Consider the following 18,571-nt stretch of genomic DNA (forward strand, 5'->3'; position numbering starts at 1 on the left):
AATATACATTAATATTTGCAGAATAAGATGATCGACGTTTGGATTAATAAGATTCTTTTGTAGAAATAATATTTGTGTTTGTTTTTGAAATTTTATATAGTTAGCGATTGATAAAGTTCTACAAAAATTTATCGATACGTTCCTGAGCGAGTTCCTTTCGCGCATGCGCCGTTCGATGTCCCGTTAGGTTAAATGACAAACGTGACGATGCTTTTTACGATATTGTAATTTTATGATAAATAATAAGTATTCGACGTAGTTTACGTTTTATAGAAACATAATATATTATAGATGATATTTGTGTATTATTATTTAACAACATTTTTTTTTATTTATTTCGCAAAGAATAAAATAGTGCATGTGCAATTAGAAATACACGATACAATAAGTACAATAAATTCCGTTTTTGTAAAGATTATAAAATTACGTCTAAGTTCATTAATTGTATCGAATGATACGTACAAAGTTATTTGACCTCGATTTTTCATATTCATGCTGTTTCATCGTTTATCTCTTATCCATGAGATTCTTGGTTGTGTGCGTATGTATTTAATCTACATTTCTATATTACTTACTAATTACGTACATCGACGTTAGAGATAGTGACAATAATTTATTTATTTATTTATTTATTTTATTTCTCATATCTTTATACATACATGAGATTTATTTGCGTAATCAATTAAAATAATTTAAAGTGGTAGGCAAGCGTAACAAGATTATTTATTTGATTTATCTGTACATGTCAAACATACACGCTTAATTAATATAATCGAATTGTACTTTATATATTGGACGGTTTTGTTTATCAAAATATCAAGCTTACTTATCTTTTAATCATTTAATGCGTTAAGCATCTTATGTAACTTAATGTATGTATAGAATTATTTTTATCGATATCTGTGTGGCTATTAACTTCTTACTTTTTATCTAGAATAATTACTTATTCTTTCTCTAAGGCACTCGAAATAAGTTAGTTAGTCTTAGTGCAGTTATAAATAAAATTATCACACACATAAAATATCAATTTTGTTTTAATCTATGAATTAAAGTTTTTCCATTGTGTTTTCTTGGAGATCAAGATATGGACGGATATCAATTGTCGATAATATAGTATTGGGATCTACGTGTTCAGAACACATTGGACATGTCTCATCGAATTCAATGATTCTAATAAAAAAAATATATATATGAAAGATTTATTATTTTTGGATGAAAAGAACTACTAACCTTAAAAATTCACTTCTGATAGCAGGAAAATCGCATTGTGGACAGACCGTAAAATTATCTTCTATGATATGTCTTCCCTGAAATAGATTATACGTATATACATATGTATGATCGTATATCATTTGTATCTAGTGTATATCTAATGAAAAATCTTTTACCGTGGCTATGCAGAATGGAATTGTATTTTTGCATTTATCACAGGTTATTTCAGTTTCAGGAACTTTACTTTTACAATATGGACATGGAGTTAAGGGTTCATCTTCGAGCTCATTATCTTTGGCTCTTGGTGGTTTTCTTACAATAGCTTCAATCTTTTTGCTATATTTAATATCAATTTGTGTTCTATATTCGGGACGCATCAGCATAGCTGCGAAATTGAAAGCTGCTTGTTTCAAACCTGCTCTATGACATTCTATAACTGTCGAGGTTAAAATTGGTACGATATCTGTAATGTAGGAAATTGATTGCATATAAGATTTAATTCAATTAGTTTTTTCCTTAACTATTTTTTATACTAACGCGATGGAAATTTAGAAATGTTGTTTGCAACTCTAATCAACATTCTGGCACCTCGCAAATGGTCATTCCTTTTTACGTGAAGTCTTACTAATATGTAAGAATGTAATAATCTCAAATTATTTTGCATTTCCAGAGGTGTATTTATTTTATTTCTTTTTAATTCTTGATACATGCCGAACAAGACATCATGTGCATTCCTGTAGTTTCCTGAAGAAAAAAAAAGTCAACGATAAAATATTTCATTAAAAATATGTATGAATATGTACCATTAATTTGTTCTTCGTTTGCAATGATGATAGCTGTCTTAGCTGCTTCTTTATATTGCTTCCTTGCCATATACAATCTAAATAAATATTTTGGATCCTGTACGAAAAGACAATGTTTAATATAACGCTGTAGAGATAATTTAAGTAATTGCGTACCTTTGGTACTCCGTCTGCACCTAGTAGAAAATCAATCAAATGATTAGCTAATTTTTCGTCCTTAGATGAAGCTACTGTATCTATTGCCAATGATAATGCGGCATCATCATCAACAGTTAATTGTGCAGCTTTAAGTAAATGTTTCAAAGCCTGTAAACATTATATTTTTGTAATTATTTTCATATGATGTACAAGTGAAAAATAGTCTTATAAATTGAACCTTTGGATAATCTTTAGCATGAAAGTAATATTTCCCAGCCAAAAGACTATTTTTTTGAGATTCAAAATGTATAGCTAGATTCTTAAAGTCTTCCTTTCTATTATTGTCGTCATCAATAGTATTTATTAAAATTTCTCCATATAATTCCATTTTACCATGCTGATTGGCAAGTTGAAATGCTTCGTCATGACAATTAGATAGAATCAAGAATTTTATGGCTGAATTATAATCGTTTATTTTTTGGAAATATTTAGCTACTCTTTTAGCTCCTTCGATGCTTTTAGTTTGCTGTACGATCTCTACACTCCGAGCTGTAACAATAAAACAAACATGAAATAATAATGAAACTTGAAGTAATTTTATTTCTTACCAGGATTATTTAAATATTCAAGATTGATTCTTATTATATTATCGTAATCCTTAGCAGTTTCGTATGCTTTTGCAGCCTCTTCGTATTTCCCCTCAGCTTCTTTAGCTTTAGCATATTGTATATTTATTTTAGGTGAAGATATTTGTGGCAAAAGTTGTCCTACTTTATGCCAGTTCTTTAATTTGATATATGCTGATGCAGCTTTATCAAAATATTCTGCTTTCTCATACAATAATGCGGCTTCATTGATTTGCTATAAATATAAATGCTATGTAAAACTGTAAGACTTTTTATAATTGTCAAATATTTGAAAAATCAAACCTTCATAGTCTCCAAAATTTCAGCACATTCTTTCCGTAGGGATCTAGAGCTGTCATTATCCATAGCTATACTCACACCTTTTCTACTGTCTCCGCATCTTATAGACATTCTTGCGATACCAGCCAGACATTGATTTTGATGTTGAATATCATGCGAATTAGAAGTGGATGTAGAGTTTGGATCAAGTAGACCTCGTTCATAATTAGTCAATGCTTTTGGATAATTTCCACTGAAAAATATTATGGATTAACGATTTGATATGGTACCATAATTTATTAACACTTACATAAATTCTAATTGTTGAGCATATTCTCTAGCAATGAATGGTATTTCATCGGATTTTAATTTCTGTGCTAAACTAAGAGCTTGTTCCCATTGCATCAGATCTCTTCGTAAATATAAAGCTTGTACAGGTTCAGATGATTGTAAAAAGAATTTCTCGGCTTGGTTATAATCTCCAAGTAACAAACATGCATGCCCACATAGTAAATTCAATTCGTTTATATTTTCTATTTTTTCTAATGCCCAAACCATCGAAGCATCTTCCATACGTCGATAAACCCGAATTGCTAGAAAGTTATATTATTTACTTAGTACAAAATTATTTATCAATTGTATGTTTGTAACAATATTTACCAAATTCAATATTTAAATTTGCCAAAGCACTTTGACCCAGTTTCAACCACAAATCGTTATCATTTAATTTATCGCAGATGTTCCAAGCGCTGTCAAATCTACAAAATATTAAAAAGTTTATTTAATTTTGATTATTAATTAATAAATTTTATTTCATGTTAGATTGTACGATATACCTCCTACACATAATATGATTGTTGAATATTTCATTGATTCTTTTACTATCTACTATATTTCCTACATCTTCGTGCGAAGCTAATGTTATTTGTATTAATTTGCTACTCTGCGTGCTCAATGTTACTTCGCCGGAATACATTAACATAGGTAATGTTTCTGATGGCAACTTTGTTGAATTTATTTTGATGATTTTTTGACCTTTGTGATCATAATGAATGAATATAATTAATATTTAATTTAATTCTATATAATATAATACATATTTATAACTTACCTTCGACAAAGTATTTGATAAAAATGTATGTTATAATAATACTCTTATTATATATTGCAAATATCGAACGTTCGAAAATATTTTGGTCCCATATAATACCTTCTACAGCATCTGGACATTCAGGCACTTGAATAATATTTTCATTAATCGGATCATATACATATACATCTGATTTATTATCGATAAAACATAACTGTGTTCCATTTGCATCTAAGTATATATTTTTGATACCATTGTTATGAGTAAACTCTGTTGACTTGTTAAATGCCGCTAAGTAAAAATATATTATATGGCCCATCTGAAAATTTGTATTAATTAACATTAATTTAATATAAATATGTTATTTTTAGAAGACAGTAAATAAGTTTACGTCAGTTCCATAAATAAGAAATTCTGACGACAATGCATGGCATGTTATTCTTGCATTTATAATATTTGATTCTGGAAATAACTTGGTATCTTTTCCATCGTTTATTAAAGTCTGATCTACTTTAATCTGAAATGAAAAATATTCCTTGTTATTTTATTTACAAATTTTGTGACTTCTTGCGGTAATACAAATTAATAACATATGTATACCAATTGTAATTGTAATTTTCCATCAAATAAAACAGAAACATATGTTTCGTTTAAAGATATGCTATCAACAGTTGCCAAATAATCACGTTCGAAGTGTGTATTAATATCATATTGATACGTAGATAAATCCCAAAAGAGAGCTCTATTATTTAGAGCTATAGCTACGTGTAATGGACCTACAGCTAACACAGATGGTTCAATTATAGTATTAATTATTTGTGGTTCTGGTTTTTCCTAAAAAATTTTATAAATTATAGATGGAATTATATATCATTTTTATGTTTATATATATACCTTGTCTAATGTATAAAGGTGAACAGTAACTTCGATCAAACTTGTTAACAATGCTATCTTGTTTCCGCAAACGCTAGTTAATTTTGGAATTTCAACTAAATATATTAAAACATTTCCAATAGAAGTTACTACAGCTATCATTGTTCCATCTGTTGACCATTCAACTTTATTAATACCAGTTTCTCCTGTTACAGAAATCATCTTTTCGGTTTCTTCCAAATTTTGTAAACTATGTATTTTTATGGTATTATCTCCGCACGTAGCTACTTTTTCTATACTTTCGTTCAATGAAATATCTGTTAAGGAATCTTTGTGATTTTTAATTTGAAATAATTCTTGACCAACTTCTTTTATATGAGTCGATATGGCAATGAAGTATCCAGCTTCAAAACCTACTAATATATATCCATCTCCATACCTATAAGAAAAGATGAAGAAAAATATATTTTATTTAATGCTTATATTTTTCATCATTCTATTATTGTCTATAAACTAACCATTTATAGGTAACAATTGGGCCATAACGTTTTTGGAAAGCCAACTCAATTGGATTATCTGGATCCAAAATATTATATAGAAATAATGTAGTTTTGCTGACAATAAGAGATACCTGAATAAGATAGAAAATAAATATAATATTTAAAAAATTCATTAATTATTAATTACGATAATTTATACCGTATTTTCTCCACCTATACGATGATCCATTTTCATTTCACTAAATTGTATGTCAGATGGTTCACCTTGCAGAGTTATCTCTCTGCGAGTGTCCCCTTCGCTTGTATTGATAGTCAACATTTTATCTTCGCTTGCTAAAGCAAGAAGACCTTCGATAGACCATGCACCACACAGTATACGTTTCTTATGTTTTCCCAAAATTGGCATACGTCTGAATAATAAAACATATATTATAAGAAGCAATACGATATCAAAATTATTAACACATTAAAGATAAATTATATACCTGGCATTAACGTGATCATAAAGTACTAAATTTCCTTTCTGAGTTCCTATAGCTAATAAACAACTTCTTTTGGCCCACATCATACACGTTAGACCATCCCTGACACCTGCATCCATTTGAGATTTTTTACCAGTAGTCGCATTCCACAAAGTTATGATAGAAGAGTTTTGTGATATAACAGCAAGCAAGTCTCCATCTGCATCCCAACCAAAGCCGGTGCATAATCCAGGAATTTGTACACGTTCCTGAAGATCTCCTTGTCTGTCAAATATTGCAACCGATGAATCGCAGCCTGTAGTTGCAATATGAGTACTATTACCAGGTCGCCAAGAAGCATAGACTGTTCCAGTACCATGAGGTTGATCCAAACGATAGAGTACCTAAAAAATATATAACTAATTAATCTATTTATCATATAACAAGTAAATAACGTTATTAAAAGTGTCATTCGCATAACCTACCTTTTCAGATGACATAATGATACATTAAAATTTTTAATTAGCTGTTTAACTGAGTTTTCTTATATATTTTAATCACATCACTATCTATTCAGTCGTAACATGTTTTCATATTGATTAGTTAGAAACTATTTTAAATTCATATTGACATATTGACTTTGGCCGCCATGTTGTTTACATCGATCGCTAATCAAATTATTTTGTCCACTACATTACACTGACCGCTGCTGCCCCCCCGAGTTAATTTCACGAACTTAACATACGAAGATCATATTTTTTAAATATTTTTGTTCTAATAACAAATTGTATCGATTAATGTAAACAACATTTTTTAATGCTTTATAAATGAGTTAATAATATGTGTATACTTGATTTAAAGAAATGATTTTGTATTAGGACGTATTAATATTTTTTGGAAACTTTTAGCCTCGTAGAAATCATAAAATTATAAATAAAATATTAACGAAGAGTAACGCGCGTGCGAATGATATCTACTTCCGTTTCCTGTGTATACTCGAGTTAACCGCAGGACATAGGATATTTTACAGGGATGCTTATGTATATAAGAAACCTGATCCTTCTTCTAAGATCGGCTTTAGGTATGGCAACCTGTCGACCACATTATTGCCATTGACTTTATATCGGTTGAAAGAAAAAGGAAACTCAATTGATCCTTTGGAGATCAACGATGACAAGATACTACTTAAACAAATTTTGAATGAAAATCTTCTACAAGATACTAAACACAAATTCAAATATACATTTATATATCTTTTAAATAGTTTATTTGGTAAAAAGGTCCATTGTTTCTATCCATTAGAATACTACAGTGGTTAAGAAGAGGAAAAAAGAAGAAGATAGATGCGAAGTAACAAAAAGTAGTCAGAGTCCCGGTAATCGAAAGAAAACCGATTGTTGATTTACTCGGTCGACTTGGAGATACAGTTTGCTGTGCTTGCTTGTCGAAGAAGGTAAAGAGTATATACAGAATGAATGTATACATGTGCGAGAAAGAGAGAGAAAGAGATACCTGGAATGGTAATGGTAATGGTAATGGTACCGGTGCAGAACGTCAAGAACGCGAATTATACGAGCGCGTTTCGTTTCTTGCTCGATATCTTGAAGCTTCTCTTTGCTCAACCCTTCTTCCTCACACTCTTCCGTTTACAGTTAAGGACACGATATATACTCTGATGAAATTAAGCTGGACCCGTTGTCTCACGGTCATTGACACATGCCATATATATATATACATATTTGAAATTTAAGCTCTTTATTTTCATACTAAAACGTATATAAAACGCATAATTATTTTATGTTTAAACAACATTGTGATTTATAATATTAGATCGATGAAAACTTAATTATGATTTTTATTATTTTAAATTTGGCGCAATTTAAATTATTATAAAGGACGAACAGTGGTGCCAATTTCACCCTTTATTTTTTTCTTTGTATTGTTGCATGCATTGTTTACAAGTGTCATGGAGAAAAATCAAATTCGCGCGTTTTTATCGTACTAGTTTAAATAGAGTGATATATTAGAAATTGTTCTAGATATAAACCGTGCTTACGACGAATAATAATTAAAAACATTAGAAAGACAATTAAAAGAAAATTCTAGCATCGTTTATGGTAATTTATTGTATAATCTAATAATTAAGTATACGATTCGATAATTTGTTTTACGCGCGTTTTACTTAGTGGCCGGTAGAGGCGCTGCGAGTCGAATTGAGGTATCGCTCGGTCAGTCGCAGGCGCGAGTTTATCGTGGTAAGACGTGTCGTCAATTCGCTCTTATACTTTCGTATGTCAAAACGCGTGGCTTTATTTTGCAATTATCTTTTCGATCGCGCGCGTGTATACGTTCGGTGTTTTCTTGTTTTCTTTATTTTCATTTGATTATTATTTTTTTTTCTTATTATTATTATAATTAATTGTGACAAGTGTGTGTTAGTGCAACGAAGTAAAGTGTCATCGAAGAAACTTCATTCACCTGAGCCCAAAGAGAGGAAGAGAGGGAGAATATTCTTCATCTGTTATTCAACTTCTGAGAGGACTGAGCTTTTATTAACAACTTTACCAGCTTTATAACGGTCAGCAATTAAAAATGATCTTTCTTGGTTATAAATATTTTTTAAGGATCCATTTTTGTAATATGTAATTTCTCGATATGTTTAGTCGGTCTTGATGATGTAATATCGAACTGACATTATTATTTAATATTTTGTTTTATGATTTAAATCTTAATTTATATATCTTTGCATGAGTAGATCGAAAAATCGTGCATTGCGTCTTTGTATTTCGTCATATTACAAAAATGGCGTACCGATAATCGAAATTATATCGAACACATATCGAACGTATATCGAAAATAACTATTAATATTATTTATCGATCTATTACGCAGCATTCTTTCGTTTTACGCAAAAATAGGATATTTCACGTTTGAAAAAGAAATAGATTTAAATTATAGGATCGTTTATTTTTTTTTTTTTTTTGTAAAAAACAATATTTACATTACCTGAAATTCGTTATTTGACTACTGCAGTATCTCGCGCAAAAACGTTCGAACAATATATTTTTAGTTGGCAAATCTCCATAATGTTTTTTTTATTTTTTTTTTATCGTGTTCTTGTAAACATAAACGCACATACAAATGTTTTCATTTTTTTTTTTTTGGCACTGTTAGAATAGAATCTGTTGGAATTTATTAAAATTCGTTCGAGATAATAATTTCGGAAGAATGTTGTAATAGATTTAAATGTAATATGTATGATGTTTATCAATTAATTTATCGTTAATTTATTATTGATTTTTGATGAAATTCGTGCAAGTAATATCGACCTTTCTCGCAACGTAAACACTGCCTAGGAGAAATCGTTAGGAATGATCTAACGTGTAGGATAAGAACAACAAATAGAGTTAGATATTTATGATAATGTCTTAGAATAAAATCATTCACTAATTTCGAAATGTGTGTGCGTGTGTGATTACAATTAAATAGATTTTTTAAAGAGATTTTTTAAGATAGATTTTTAATAGAACAATTTTTCATTAATAGGTCATTCGAATATAAAATATCGAGGAGAAAAAAGAAAATAAATTCTCGTTTTCTAAGAAGACTTGGAAGAAAAAGTTTCCACGTTAAAAAGTGAAAAGTTAGATGAGAAAATCGGTGGTAGATCGTGTCGTCGTCACGTCGATTAGAATGTCGGTGTCCTTGATCAGTTAAATAAATCGATTACATAATCCCAAAGTATGTATTATTCGAAACTGGTTTCGAATCGTAACACTAACACGTTTTAATTGGATCGATTTCATTAAAAATGATATCGCCTAAGGTTCCTAGGTCATTTAAAAAATTGATTACACTTTTTTCCAAATTAAATAGACTAATCAGAGAGATAATACTTATATGGCATAAAAATAAATCAAAATCTATTTGTCGCAGTTGGAATGTAGTTCACACGATGTTGGAAACGTGCAATAACGTATCGTTTTTTTCCTCCCTCTCTCTCTCTCTTTCTCGTTTCTTTCTTATTTTCAAGGAGGTACCAAGATTATGTGCGTTTCACTTTCGTGTTAAGAAGTTCGTGTCGGGCTCGGTAATAATCCGTGACTAATTGCCCCGTTGAAAGATGCGATTCACGAGAATAATTTGCGCTAATAACACGGACGAATCTCTTTGTCGTGTAAATGCTTCATTGTTTCTTTTTTTTTTTTATTTTTATTTTTATTTTTTTCCTCCTATTTTTCCAATTCTTTTTTATTCATATCGTAAAATTACAAGGCTAGTTTGTAAAACCGCTGGTTTAATTAATAGTTCTACGAGAATTTGAAAAATTCGTCGTCCGTTACAATCACGTAGGAATTTTCGATTACGAATGAGGTCACAATTCGAAATGGAATATTTTTCATTTTTATTTTATCGAATCGTTTCTCTCTCTACAGATATATTTCATACCTCATAAACAAGAATTCCTAAGTTGAGTGTCATGTTTTTATTAATTATAGTTCTCTTATCTTTTATCTTTCGTGTAGTCTTATCAAAAGTAAACGTCTGGTTCCGTGTTTTACTCGCAGATACATGAGAAACACTTACGCGATGTTGTTCTTTTCTTTGAAATAATTTTTATTTTCCTAGCCCATTTCATTAACAATATAGTTCGAGATATGTCGTAAACGATGATAGCCATCGTTAACCTAATTTTGATCGTATTTATGAATTATTTCAGGTGTGACGGATAGATCGGATCGCGTATCTCATCGTTGAAGTATTTATCGGAAACATTTTTTAGCTTTTACCGATCGCCTTATCTTCAGATATTATCATAATCGTTCATTTAAAAACTTAACGAGATAATAAAGCGTTTCGTTTCGTTTCATTAAGCGTTTGTTCTATTTCGGTTTCTGTACTTTTCGTTTTCTCTCGATTATCGATCGCGAAAGATTTTCTTTAGCTTTGATTTCATTTAATTTTCTTTGAAAATATTGACGAGATAAAAAAAAAACAAAAAAAGATAATTTCAATAAGAATAAAGAGAAAAATAATTTTGTAACAAGTTACACAATATCGATAACAATTTTCCCTTTACAAACTTTGATCATCCACGCGTTTCTGATTGAATACAATCTCGAAGCAGAATATTTCCTAGAGTACAATTTTCCCCGTTTACTCCTGCGTTCCTCTAATTTCTCTCCACCTCTCTTTCTCATCTACCTTGCAGTCCAAAATCAATATAGACGGCAGCAGTGCTCCTGGGGTCGTCGTTTCAGCACAATCCAACCAGGATATATATTTTCCATACATATCCATAGATATCATTTCATTTTTTCCTACAACAAAAATACACCCGCGCAGCCATCATATTTTTTACTTTACCTCATTAATCATTACATTCTTTCTCTCTCTCTTTTTCTCTTAAATGGAAAAATAACACGACGAATTTTACTCCTTGAAGAAAAATTAGACGAGACATTTCCATGATTAACCGTGATTAAACTTTGCACTCAAGGCCTTTTTCGTTTGGAACAATACACGTAGAACGTATAATTAAAAGACAATAATAGAATCTCGATCACGCGATTTTACCTATTATTCCCATAAATGTAAGGCTTAAATCGACCCGGAAGAAGCCCTTTCATACCATTCTTTCTTTCTCTTTTTTTTTTTTTTTGAAAGACGATACCATAATAAAGAAAGAGAGAAGCCTCTTGTATTCGATGATCTTTATTTTATTTTATTTTATTTTTTCATTCACGATAATGATAGAAACTAGAGAAAATTTTGGTTTATTTATATAATATATAATGCAATATATAAATTTTTCCAAAACGTGACTCTTCAAAATTCTACACTAATTTAGATTCGAATGATTATTTTTCCTTTCTTTTGTTTTTTTTTTATTTCTTCAAGAGAGTAAGAGTATTCACGATTCTAGAAACGTTTTTATTCTGTTCGTTGATCGTTGTCGATTTCAACTCCCTCGTTTCTATGTATACTTTACGATCCTCGACCATCCCCTTTTACGATCTACCTACCAACCCTTAACGTTAGGACCAAGGGAATATGGAATCCACGTTGTGAATAGGAATGACGTTTTACGCACAGCTTAACTATATCCACATATTCTTTATATATACCTTTATATATGTACGTGTATGTATGTATGTAGGTATGTATATATATGTAACTTCCTTTACTAAAGAACTTTTGGTTATCTAATTTCGTCCCTTTTTCGAAGGGTAAGAGAACATTTTCTATGGGGGAAATGTAACTTTCCGTGTAGGGAATACGTAAGGGATTTTTCTTTTATCGAATTATCTTCAAACTTATACAAGAGAGAGAGAAAAAGAGAGAGAGACGTTAATTAGATTTTATTATTATTTTAATATTTCTTTTTTTTTTTCTTTATTAATATATTAACTATATATATAATGAAGTATATATATAGAAATAATTATTCTAAATAAATAAGATATATTTAAAGAATGATAGAGAAAATAGGTGCAACGTAAGGGGTTTCCTTTCTGCCAGATGATGAAAAATATGATATAGCCTGTGGTAGGTATTGATCTATCTTTTTCTCACTCTCGACATTCGGTACGCAGTAGGGGTGGCTGCGAAAGGAGCACGAGAAAATAGGAAAGAGAATGAGACAGGGAGAAGGGAGGAAGGATACAGAAGGGGAAGGTTGTTTATGCCGGCGGCCCTGTCGCGACTGAAAACCCGGGATGCTATAAATTATCCTCCGAAATTGTCCAACGCCCCTGCTGAGACGCCATGTTCGGAAGCAACGTGTGAGAAAGTGTGAGAAATAAAGAGAAAGAAAGAGAGAGAAATATGAAATTTCCCTTTTTCGTCGTCCACCTTTAACTATAAATTATACGCTATAGTACTTGCATAATAATATTCTTATATATACCGTACAGTTAAATTACTAACAAACAAATTAGAATGTTTCATTTTAGACATCCTGTATTGTGTGGTTATTGTATTGAAAATATTTCTCTCCCCGTGATTTAATTCACTATTTTTATAATAAATGAAACGAGAACATATCGATTTGAATGAAATTACTTTTGCAAGCATCCGCGTAGTCGTCAATGATTAAATTAGAATAAATGGAACATGTTTATCGGTGTGAATGATAAAACGGGTCGCACGATTAACATCATTTTCTCTCTCTCTCTCTCTTTCTCTTTCTCTAATCGTCGGTTAAATTAAATTCGTAATACAAAGGTCCTACTTGGAACGAAGTAGGTACTTACGTGACGCATTTATTACTAAATACGTTTCTAAAAATAGTTTCTCTCTTTCTCTATCTCTTTCTTTCTTTCTTTCTTTCTTTCTTTCTCTCACATTTTCTACTAATTGTAAGAATTAAAATTACGTGTACCAACGCGAACAAAATAGTTTCTTTACGTTATGTCAACTGCGCAAAAAATGTAAGAGGCAAAAAGTATTACCGTAATGTAGTATAATAAGTTCGTGCAAATGATTTCACTTGGATCGAATATTTGAAACAGGAAGATACACCATGTATGGTAATATGTTGAAAAAGTCGAATAAGACGACTTGAGCTGAGCTTACTGAGAGAGGTGGGGTGGCGAGGGGAGGGGGGTATGGCCCTCTTCCGAAAGACGGACCCAAGTGCATCGTACTACAAAGGACAAAAACCTTGTACAGGACAATAACCCTGAATAAATCACTCCAACCGAATGGCCATACTCTTTTTATCTCTTTTTATTTTCTCAGTTGTTTATCTTCGCGCGCGTGTGCTATTTTATTTTTTTTTTTATTTTTCTTTTATATATATAAACTAAATGAAAATAATATACAAATTTGGATATCAAATTTCGTGGGGGTATTTTATTTGGCTATTTTGGATCAAAATTTTAGAACGAACGATCGTAGATTCAGGAAATAATTGGTCCAATAACATATCGCATGAAATATTTATTAGAATATAATGTATATGGTAGGTTAAATTTATGTGTAGGTTCTCTCTTTGCGGTCCAATCGTTCGAACATTTAGATTTAACCGCGGCTTAACGTATTACCGAGCGTAGTTTACATCGGATCAAGCTCACGGCGAGGTAAACTAGCGGAATTTATACTGCGAAACACCAGAGATGAACTCGTACAACAATATCTAATGCTAGGCTAGACACAGTGTAAGAAATTATCTTTCATTTATATCTACGCTCGCTTAAACCGACCTTTTCGTTCTCCACCCTTCCAACCCTGTTCTTGTATATCGGCATTTTTAATCGATTAAATATAGAATAATTATTTTTATTTATTTTTTCTTTTTCTTCTTCTTCTTTTCCTCAAACGCATTTATCAAAATATTTCTTTCTCTCGTTCTCCCTCCCTTTGATTATTATTGTTATGCAACTAGAGACTCGTATTGTTTATTCATCTTTTTTCTCCCTCTCTTTCTCGTTCTCTTTTCCCCCCTCTAATATCATGGGGTCTTTTTCTTGTAGCCTCCCCCTTTGAAACAAGCAAACGAACTAGTTCCGCTCTCATACTCGATCCGGAGGCACGTGTGAACGAAGCCTAAAACCGGTCCCACCCACGCTATCGTTGCGCTATCGTACGTACGTGTATACGAACAAGGGCTATATACCTACGCGTTACTGAGAGATCTAGCGTGTTAGGGTAAAGCGAGAAAAATTGTAAATATTCTAATTATCTTGGACAATGTTGCGACAGTTCTCGTTCTTGCTATGACTCGCTTTCGGTGTTGCGCGGTCGTTAAACTTTGACTCTTTACAATTTAAATAATCATTTTTTATCTGCACACATTTTATATATTTCTTTTTTATTTGATTTTATTTATTTCACGTCGATCTTGTCAAAGCTCTTTTTAATGATGATGGAGAAGAAGAGAGATAGATAACAAACGAGGAGGACCCTTTTTCTCTCTCTTTATATTTCTCATCAATTATTATTTCTCTATTGAAAAGATTATTATTATAAATAATTATACCATATTATTATATATATATATTGAATATCAAAGAGTTTATATAATAAGACAGGTAGATCATATTATTCCTCGTACTCTCTCCAATTTTCATGAAAGTTTCGTTCCTTACAGTAATCACGTAGCTTTTACGGTAAACACACATCAAAGGATTCGATCGATAGACAATATTAATTCAAGTCAATGAATTTCGTCTGATCTCCATCTCGTTAATGGCGCTGATTATTCTTTCATTCCTCCCTCACCTGCCCCCTTCTCCCCCTTTCTATCACGTTCGATCTCCTTTTTGCTTGGACATAAAAAATTCAATCTCAAGAAGGAGAGAAGAGAAGAAGTTTCGTCTGAAGTAAAAACGCAATGTCGGCTTCTTACTTGTTTGCTATAAAACGCGAAGAAAAAGGATAAAGATTCGATATCATGAAAAAGAGAGAAAGAGAGAGAGAAAGAGAGAGATGGTTCGATCGGTGCTCTCGATAATCGATCCTCCGTGGTCCATTCTCCTGTCAAGCAGCCACATTCTTGCTCGTTCGGCAACCTTCGAAAACGAAGCCCTTCCACGAGAACGCTTCGGGCCATTTCAGAAGCCTCCTTTATCTCTCCTTCCCTCTCTCTCTCTCTTTCTCTCTCTTTTCTCTTCTCACTTTCGTTAAACTCTCTCTCTCTTTCACGTACTGTACAAGGCCTTTCTCCTTCGCTCAAACGCCGCTTCTGCTTTCGGCTTCGTTTGTACAACTTTACAGATTTTATCCACCTCCTCGATGTTGCATTATTATTTTATCATTGTTATTTTACAGCAACAGACAAAGTTTTAGATAACATCCATTAATCCTTTCGTCGAGAGTTTTATAATATTTGTATTCATTATAAATATGTAAGAATTATATCAAAATAAGGGATGGTGGTTGGAATGATGCACATTCGATGGTGGCCGGGACTGAGAAATCTGCGTCGGGATATAAAATAAAAGAGAAAGAATAACACGTATGCGAACGGAATCATCGATTATCAAATTTGTTGTCGTTGTTAAATTTTAATTTTTTTTTTTGTAAGAAGAACACACTACAATAGGTAACGGAGATGCCGAAAGAACGCGGATGCACGATTCGACGATTCGACTCGGCTAAGGCTGATTTATCGTCCAAAAGAGTCTGCCAAATTGGCAGCGTAGGTCCGCCAAGCTCGTTAGTCAGTCGATCGTCGGTCAGGGACCTCCTGCTGGACTAGAATTGTCGATAATTTTTACCTCTCGATACGTGGGACACTTTCTGCGCCATTGCAAACATCCCTCTCTATTTTTTTCACAGATTTTACATAAATTCATTTCTAACAAATACACTTTTATTCAATTTTCTTCGACAATGCGTTTTTATTTTTTATTAATATTCATTTTTTAAGGAACGGTAAACAAAGATAAAGTCTTATAGAGTATTAAAAATAGCAATGAATGTCGTTCCAATGATAATTTTTTATCTTTGTTTTTTCCTTTTCCATATTCGTAGATGTTAGATGGAGATAATTAGCAATGAAACATAGGTCTTTGATAGTTAAATAGGAACTTTTAATCAAGGCATGGAAAAACATGTTGCACGCACAGTATGCATCGCATTATTATTTTGTATCACCACGTACACACACACATACACAAATACACATATATTAAAGTAGCGTTGTCGTCGTGTAGCTGAGGTGACGTAATCGCAAACGTCGGAGTTAGAGCTTCCGCGGCTGCGTGTCCCTATAGATTCGTTTAACGTCACCGGAAGTTGTAATAATTCCGATGATGGTGTACGCTCCCTCTCATCGAGACGCCCCTGAGTCAATTGCAAGAAGTAAACGAGATCGTTCTGGTGTAAGAGAGAAAAAGAGACACTGACAGAGAGACAAACATACTCTTCATTTTTCATCCCCCTCCTTCCTCCCACTTTCCTCCCTCCTTCCTCCCTCTATATTACACCATATTCAAACTACGTTTATGGAAGATTTTTCTAATACATTTCATTTCGTTTATTTTTCTCTTATACAAACGGAAAGATCATTCGACGGTTTGACGTTGCAAAAACCATCTTTAGGATTTCGTTGATGACTATAATAATTGATAATATTAATAATGCACACATGTTCTCTCTCTTTCTCTCTCTCTCTCTCTCTCTCTATTGGTAAGAATGTATTATTTGTACATGTGATATACACATATTTACATTCATATTGCATATTCATTCATAATTCCACAAAGAACGTTTGATTGGACATATTGAATGAAAAGGTAACGCGATTATACGAATAAGCATAATCACTTGAAATCTCGTTAACGCGAACGACTAATTTTATACATCGATGCATCGTTATTATCGTAAAACATTATCATTATTATTATTATAGGTATTATTAATTGCAATACGTTGAATTGATATTACGAATCGTGTTTTTTAATTTACGAAACGTGCACATTTTTCCAGGAACTTTTTTTTCCAAAAATATCCCACGCGAATGGAAACATTCTTTTCTGTGTTCTTTTTTTTTTTTACCCCGATTTTGTGGAAATTTCCGTTTTCTGTCTATTTCTTTTGGTCGTTTTGACAAACTCGAACAATTTCCGGCAGACTGAGTGCCATCCCTTCTACTCCAACCCGTTGAAATCGAATTCCGAGACACTCGTTTCCGTACTCCCTTTCCGTTTTACAAACGAATCCAAGAGAGAGAGAAAGAGAGAAACTAGTAGTAAAGTGACTCGCGTGCCAGATCGGAGGAAGATCGATCGGGACTTCCGATTGTCGCTAAATTGCAAAACGAAAATGTACGAATCGAATCGAATCGAATCGAGTTGAGTTTACGTTAGACCACGCCCGTTTATCCAATCAATCTGGAATTTAATATCATCCTTATGAAAGATATCTCTGTTTCTCTTCTTTTGCTTCCTCGATTCATCCCTTAAATTACATCTTCAACATATTTGCGTTTGGAATGACCTGCTATTTCGGTATACGCGTTATAACACAGGTATAATTCTATTTACGACCTTTCAGAAATAAAGTTTCCCAACACAAATTTGCTATTCCTCTTCCGTTTAAGGTGCGAACTCGTAGAGAGATAGACGCATTTGTACACGTATGCGTGCAGGACTCTCTCATTGAGAACTTCCGATTGCTGGAAATTGCAACAGACTGAACACGTCTATCACCTGAAAAGCACGTGCTCCCTTGATAAGCGATAAACTACGATAGTAAGTGCTTTACGAGGATTCCGCTTATGACTTCCGATCGTACTTGTAATTGTGATTATAGTCTAGTTAGAATTCTCTAAGGTCTATAACTAACACACTTATTTACGCACATACGTGTGGTGCGTCGTTTCCAGTTAGATTACAAGTAACGTTACTATAATATATAACATTCGCTTCGGGAATATGCTTTTGATCGAATCAGGTCGTTTTCGTGCGTTACTCGTTAAAGATCGAAATGAATTTATTTACGCGAATCTTTAAGGAATATTTCAATATTTTTTTTAAATTCTTACCATTAGTCTATTATTTTTATTTTTTGTGATTTACTCATCAAATAATAATCCCCGTTAGTTTGAAAAGAAAAAATAGAAAAAAGACAAGACGCGCAA

The 18,571-nt window shown here is 32.1% G+C and overlaps 2 protein-coding genes across 7 annotated transcripts in view; one reads left to right on the forward strand and one right to left on the reverse strand.

Moving 5' to 3' along the window:
• Positions 1–691: 691 nt before the first annotated feature.
• On the reverse strand, positions 692–6,658 carry LOC122524145 (WD repeat-containing protein 19). Its single transcript, XM_043646241.1, has 20 exons — positions 6,468–6,658; positions 6,007–6,386; positions 5,721–5,931; positions 5,540–5,652; positions 5,043–5,460; positions 4,749–4,982; positions 4,540–4,665; positions 4,170–4,467; positions 3,895–4,093; positions 3,719–3,816; positions 3,369–3,651; positions 3,083–3,311; positions 2,762–3,014; positions 2,392–2,702; positions 2,172–2,321; positions 2,016–2,112; positions 1,750–1,956; positions 1,389–1,675; positions 1,231–1,307; positions 692–1,170 (listed from the first exon to the last, which is right to left on the reverse strand). Exons 1-20 carry the CDS (start codon positions 6,480–6,482, stop codon positions 1,047–1,049), a joined length of 4,110 nt encoding a protein of 1,369 aa, XP_043502176.1. The 5' UTR covers positions 6,483–6,658; the 3' UTR covers positions 692–1,046.
• Positions 6,659–8,410: 1,752 nt separating this feature from the next.
• The window catches only part of LOC122524383 (SH3 and multiple ankyrin repeat domains protein 3), a 91,780-nt gene continuing 81,619 nt past the window's right edge, over positions 8,411–18,571 (forward strand). For all 6 annotated transcript variants that reach the window (XM_043646624.1, XM_043646621.1, XM_043646626.1 and 3 more), the window contains exon 1: positions 8,411–8,560. The gene's annotated coding sequence lies outside the window, so the exon portion shown is untranslated. The remainder of the gene's footprint in view (positions 8,561–18,571) is intronic.

The sequence above is a fragment of the Polistes fuscatus genome, unplaced genomic scaffold, assembly GCF_010416935.1.
Source record: "Polistes fuscatus isolate 324 unplaced genomic scaffold, CU_Pfus_HIC Scaffold7, whole genome shotgun sequence".
NCBI classification, from domain to species: Eukaryota; Metazoa; Arthropoda; class Insecta; order Hymenoptera; family Vespidae; genus Polistes; species Polistes fuscatus.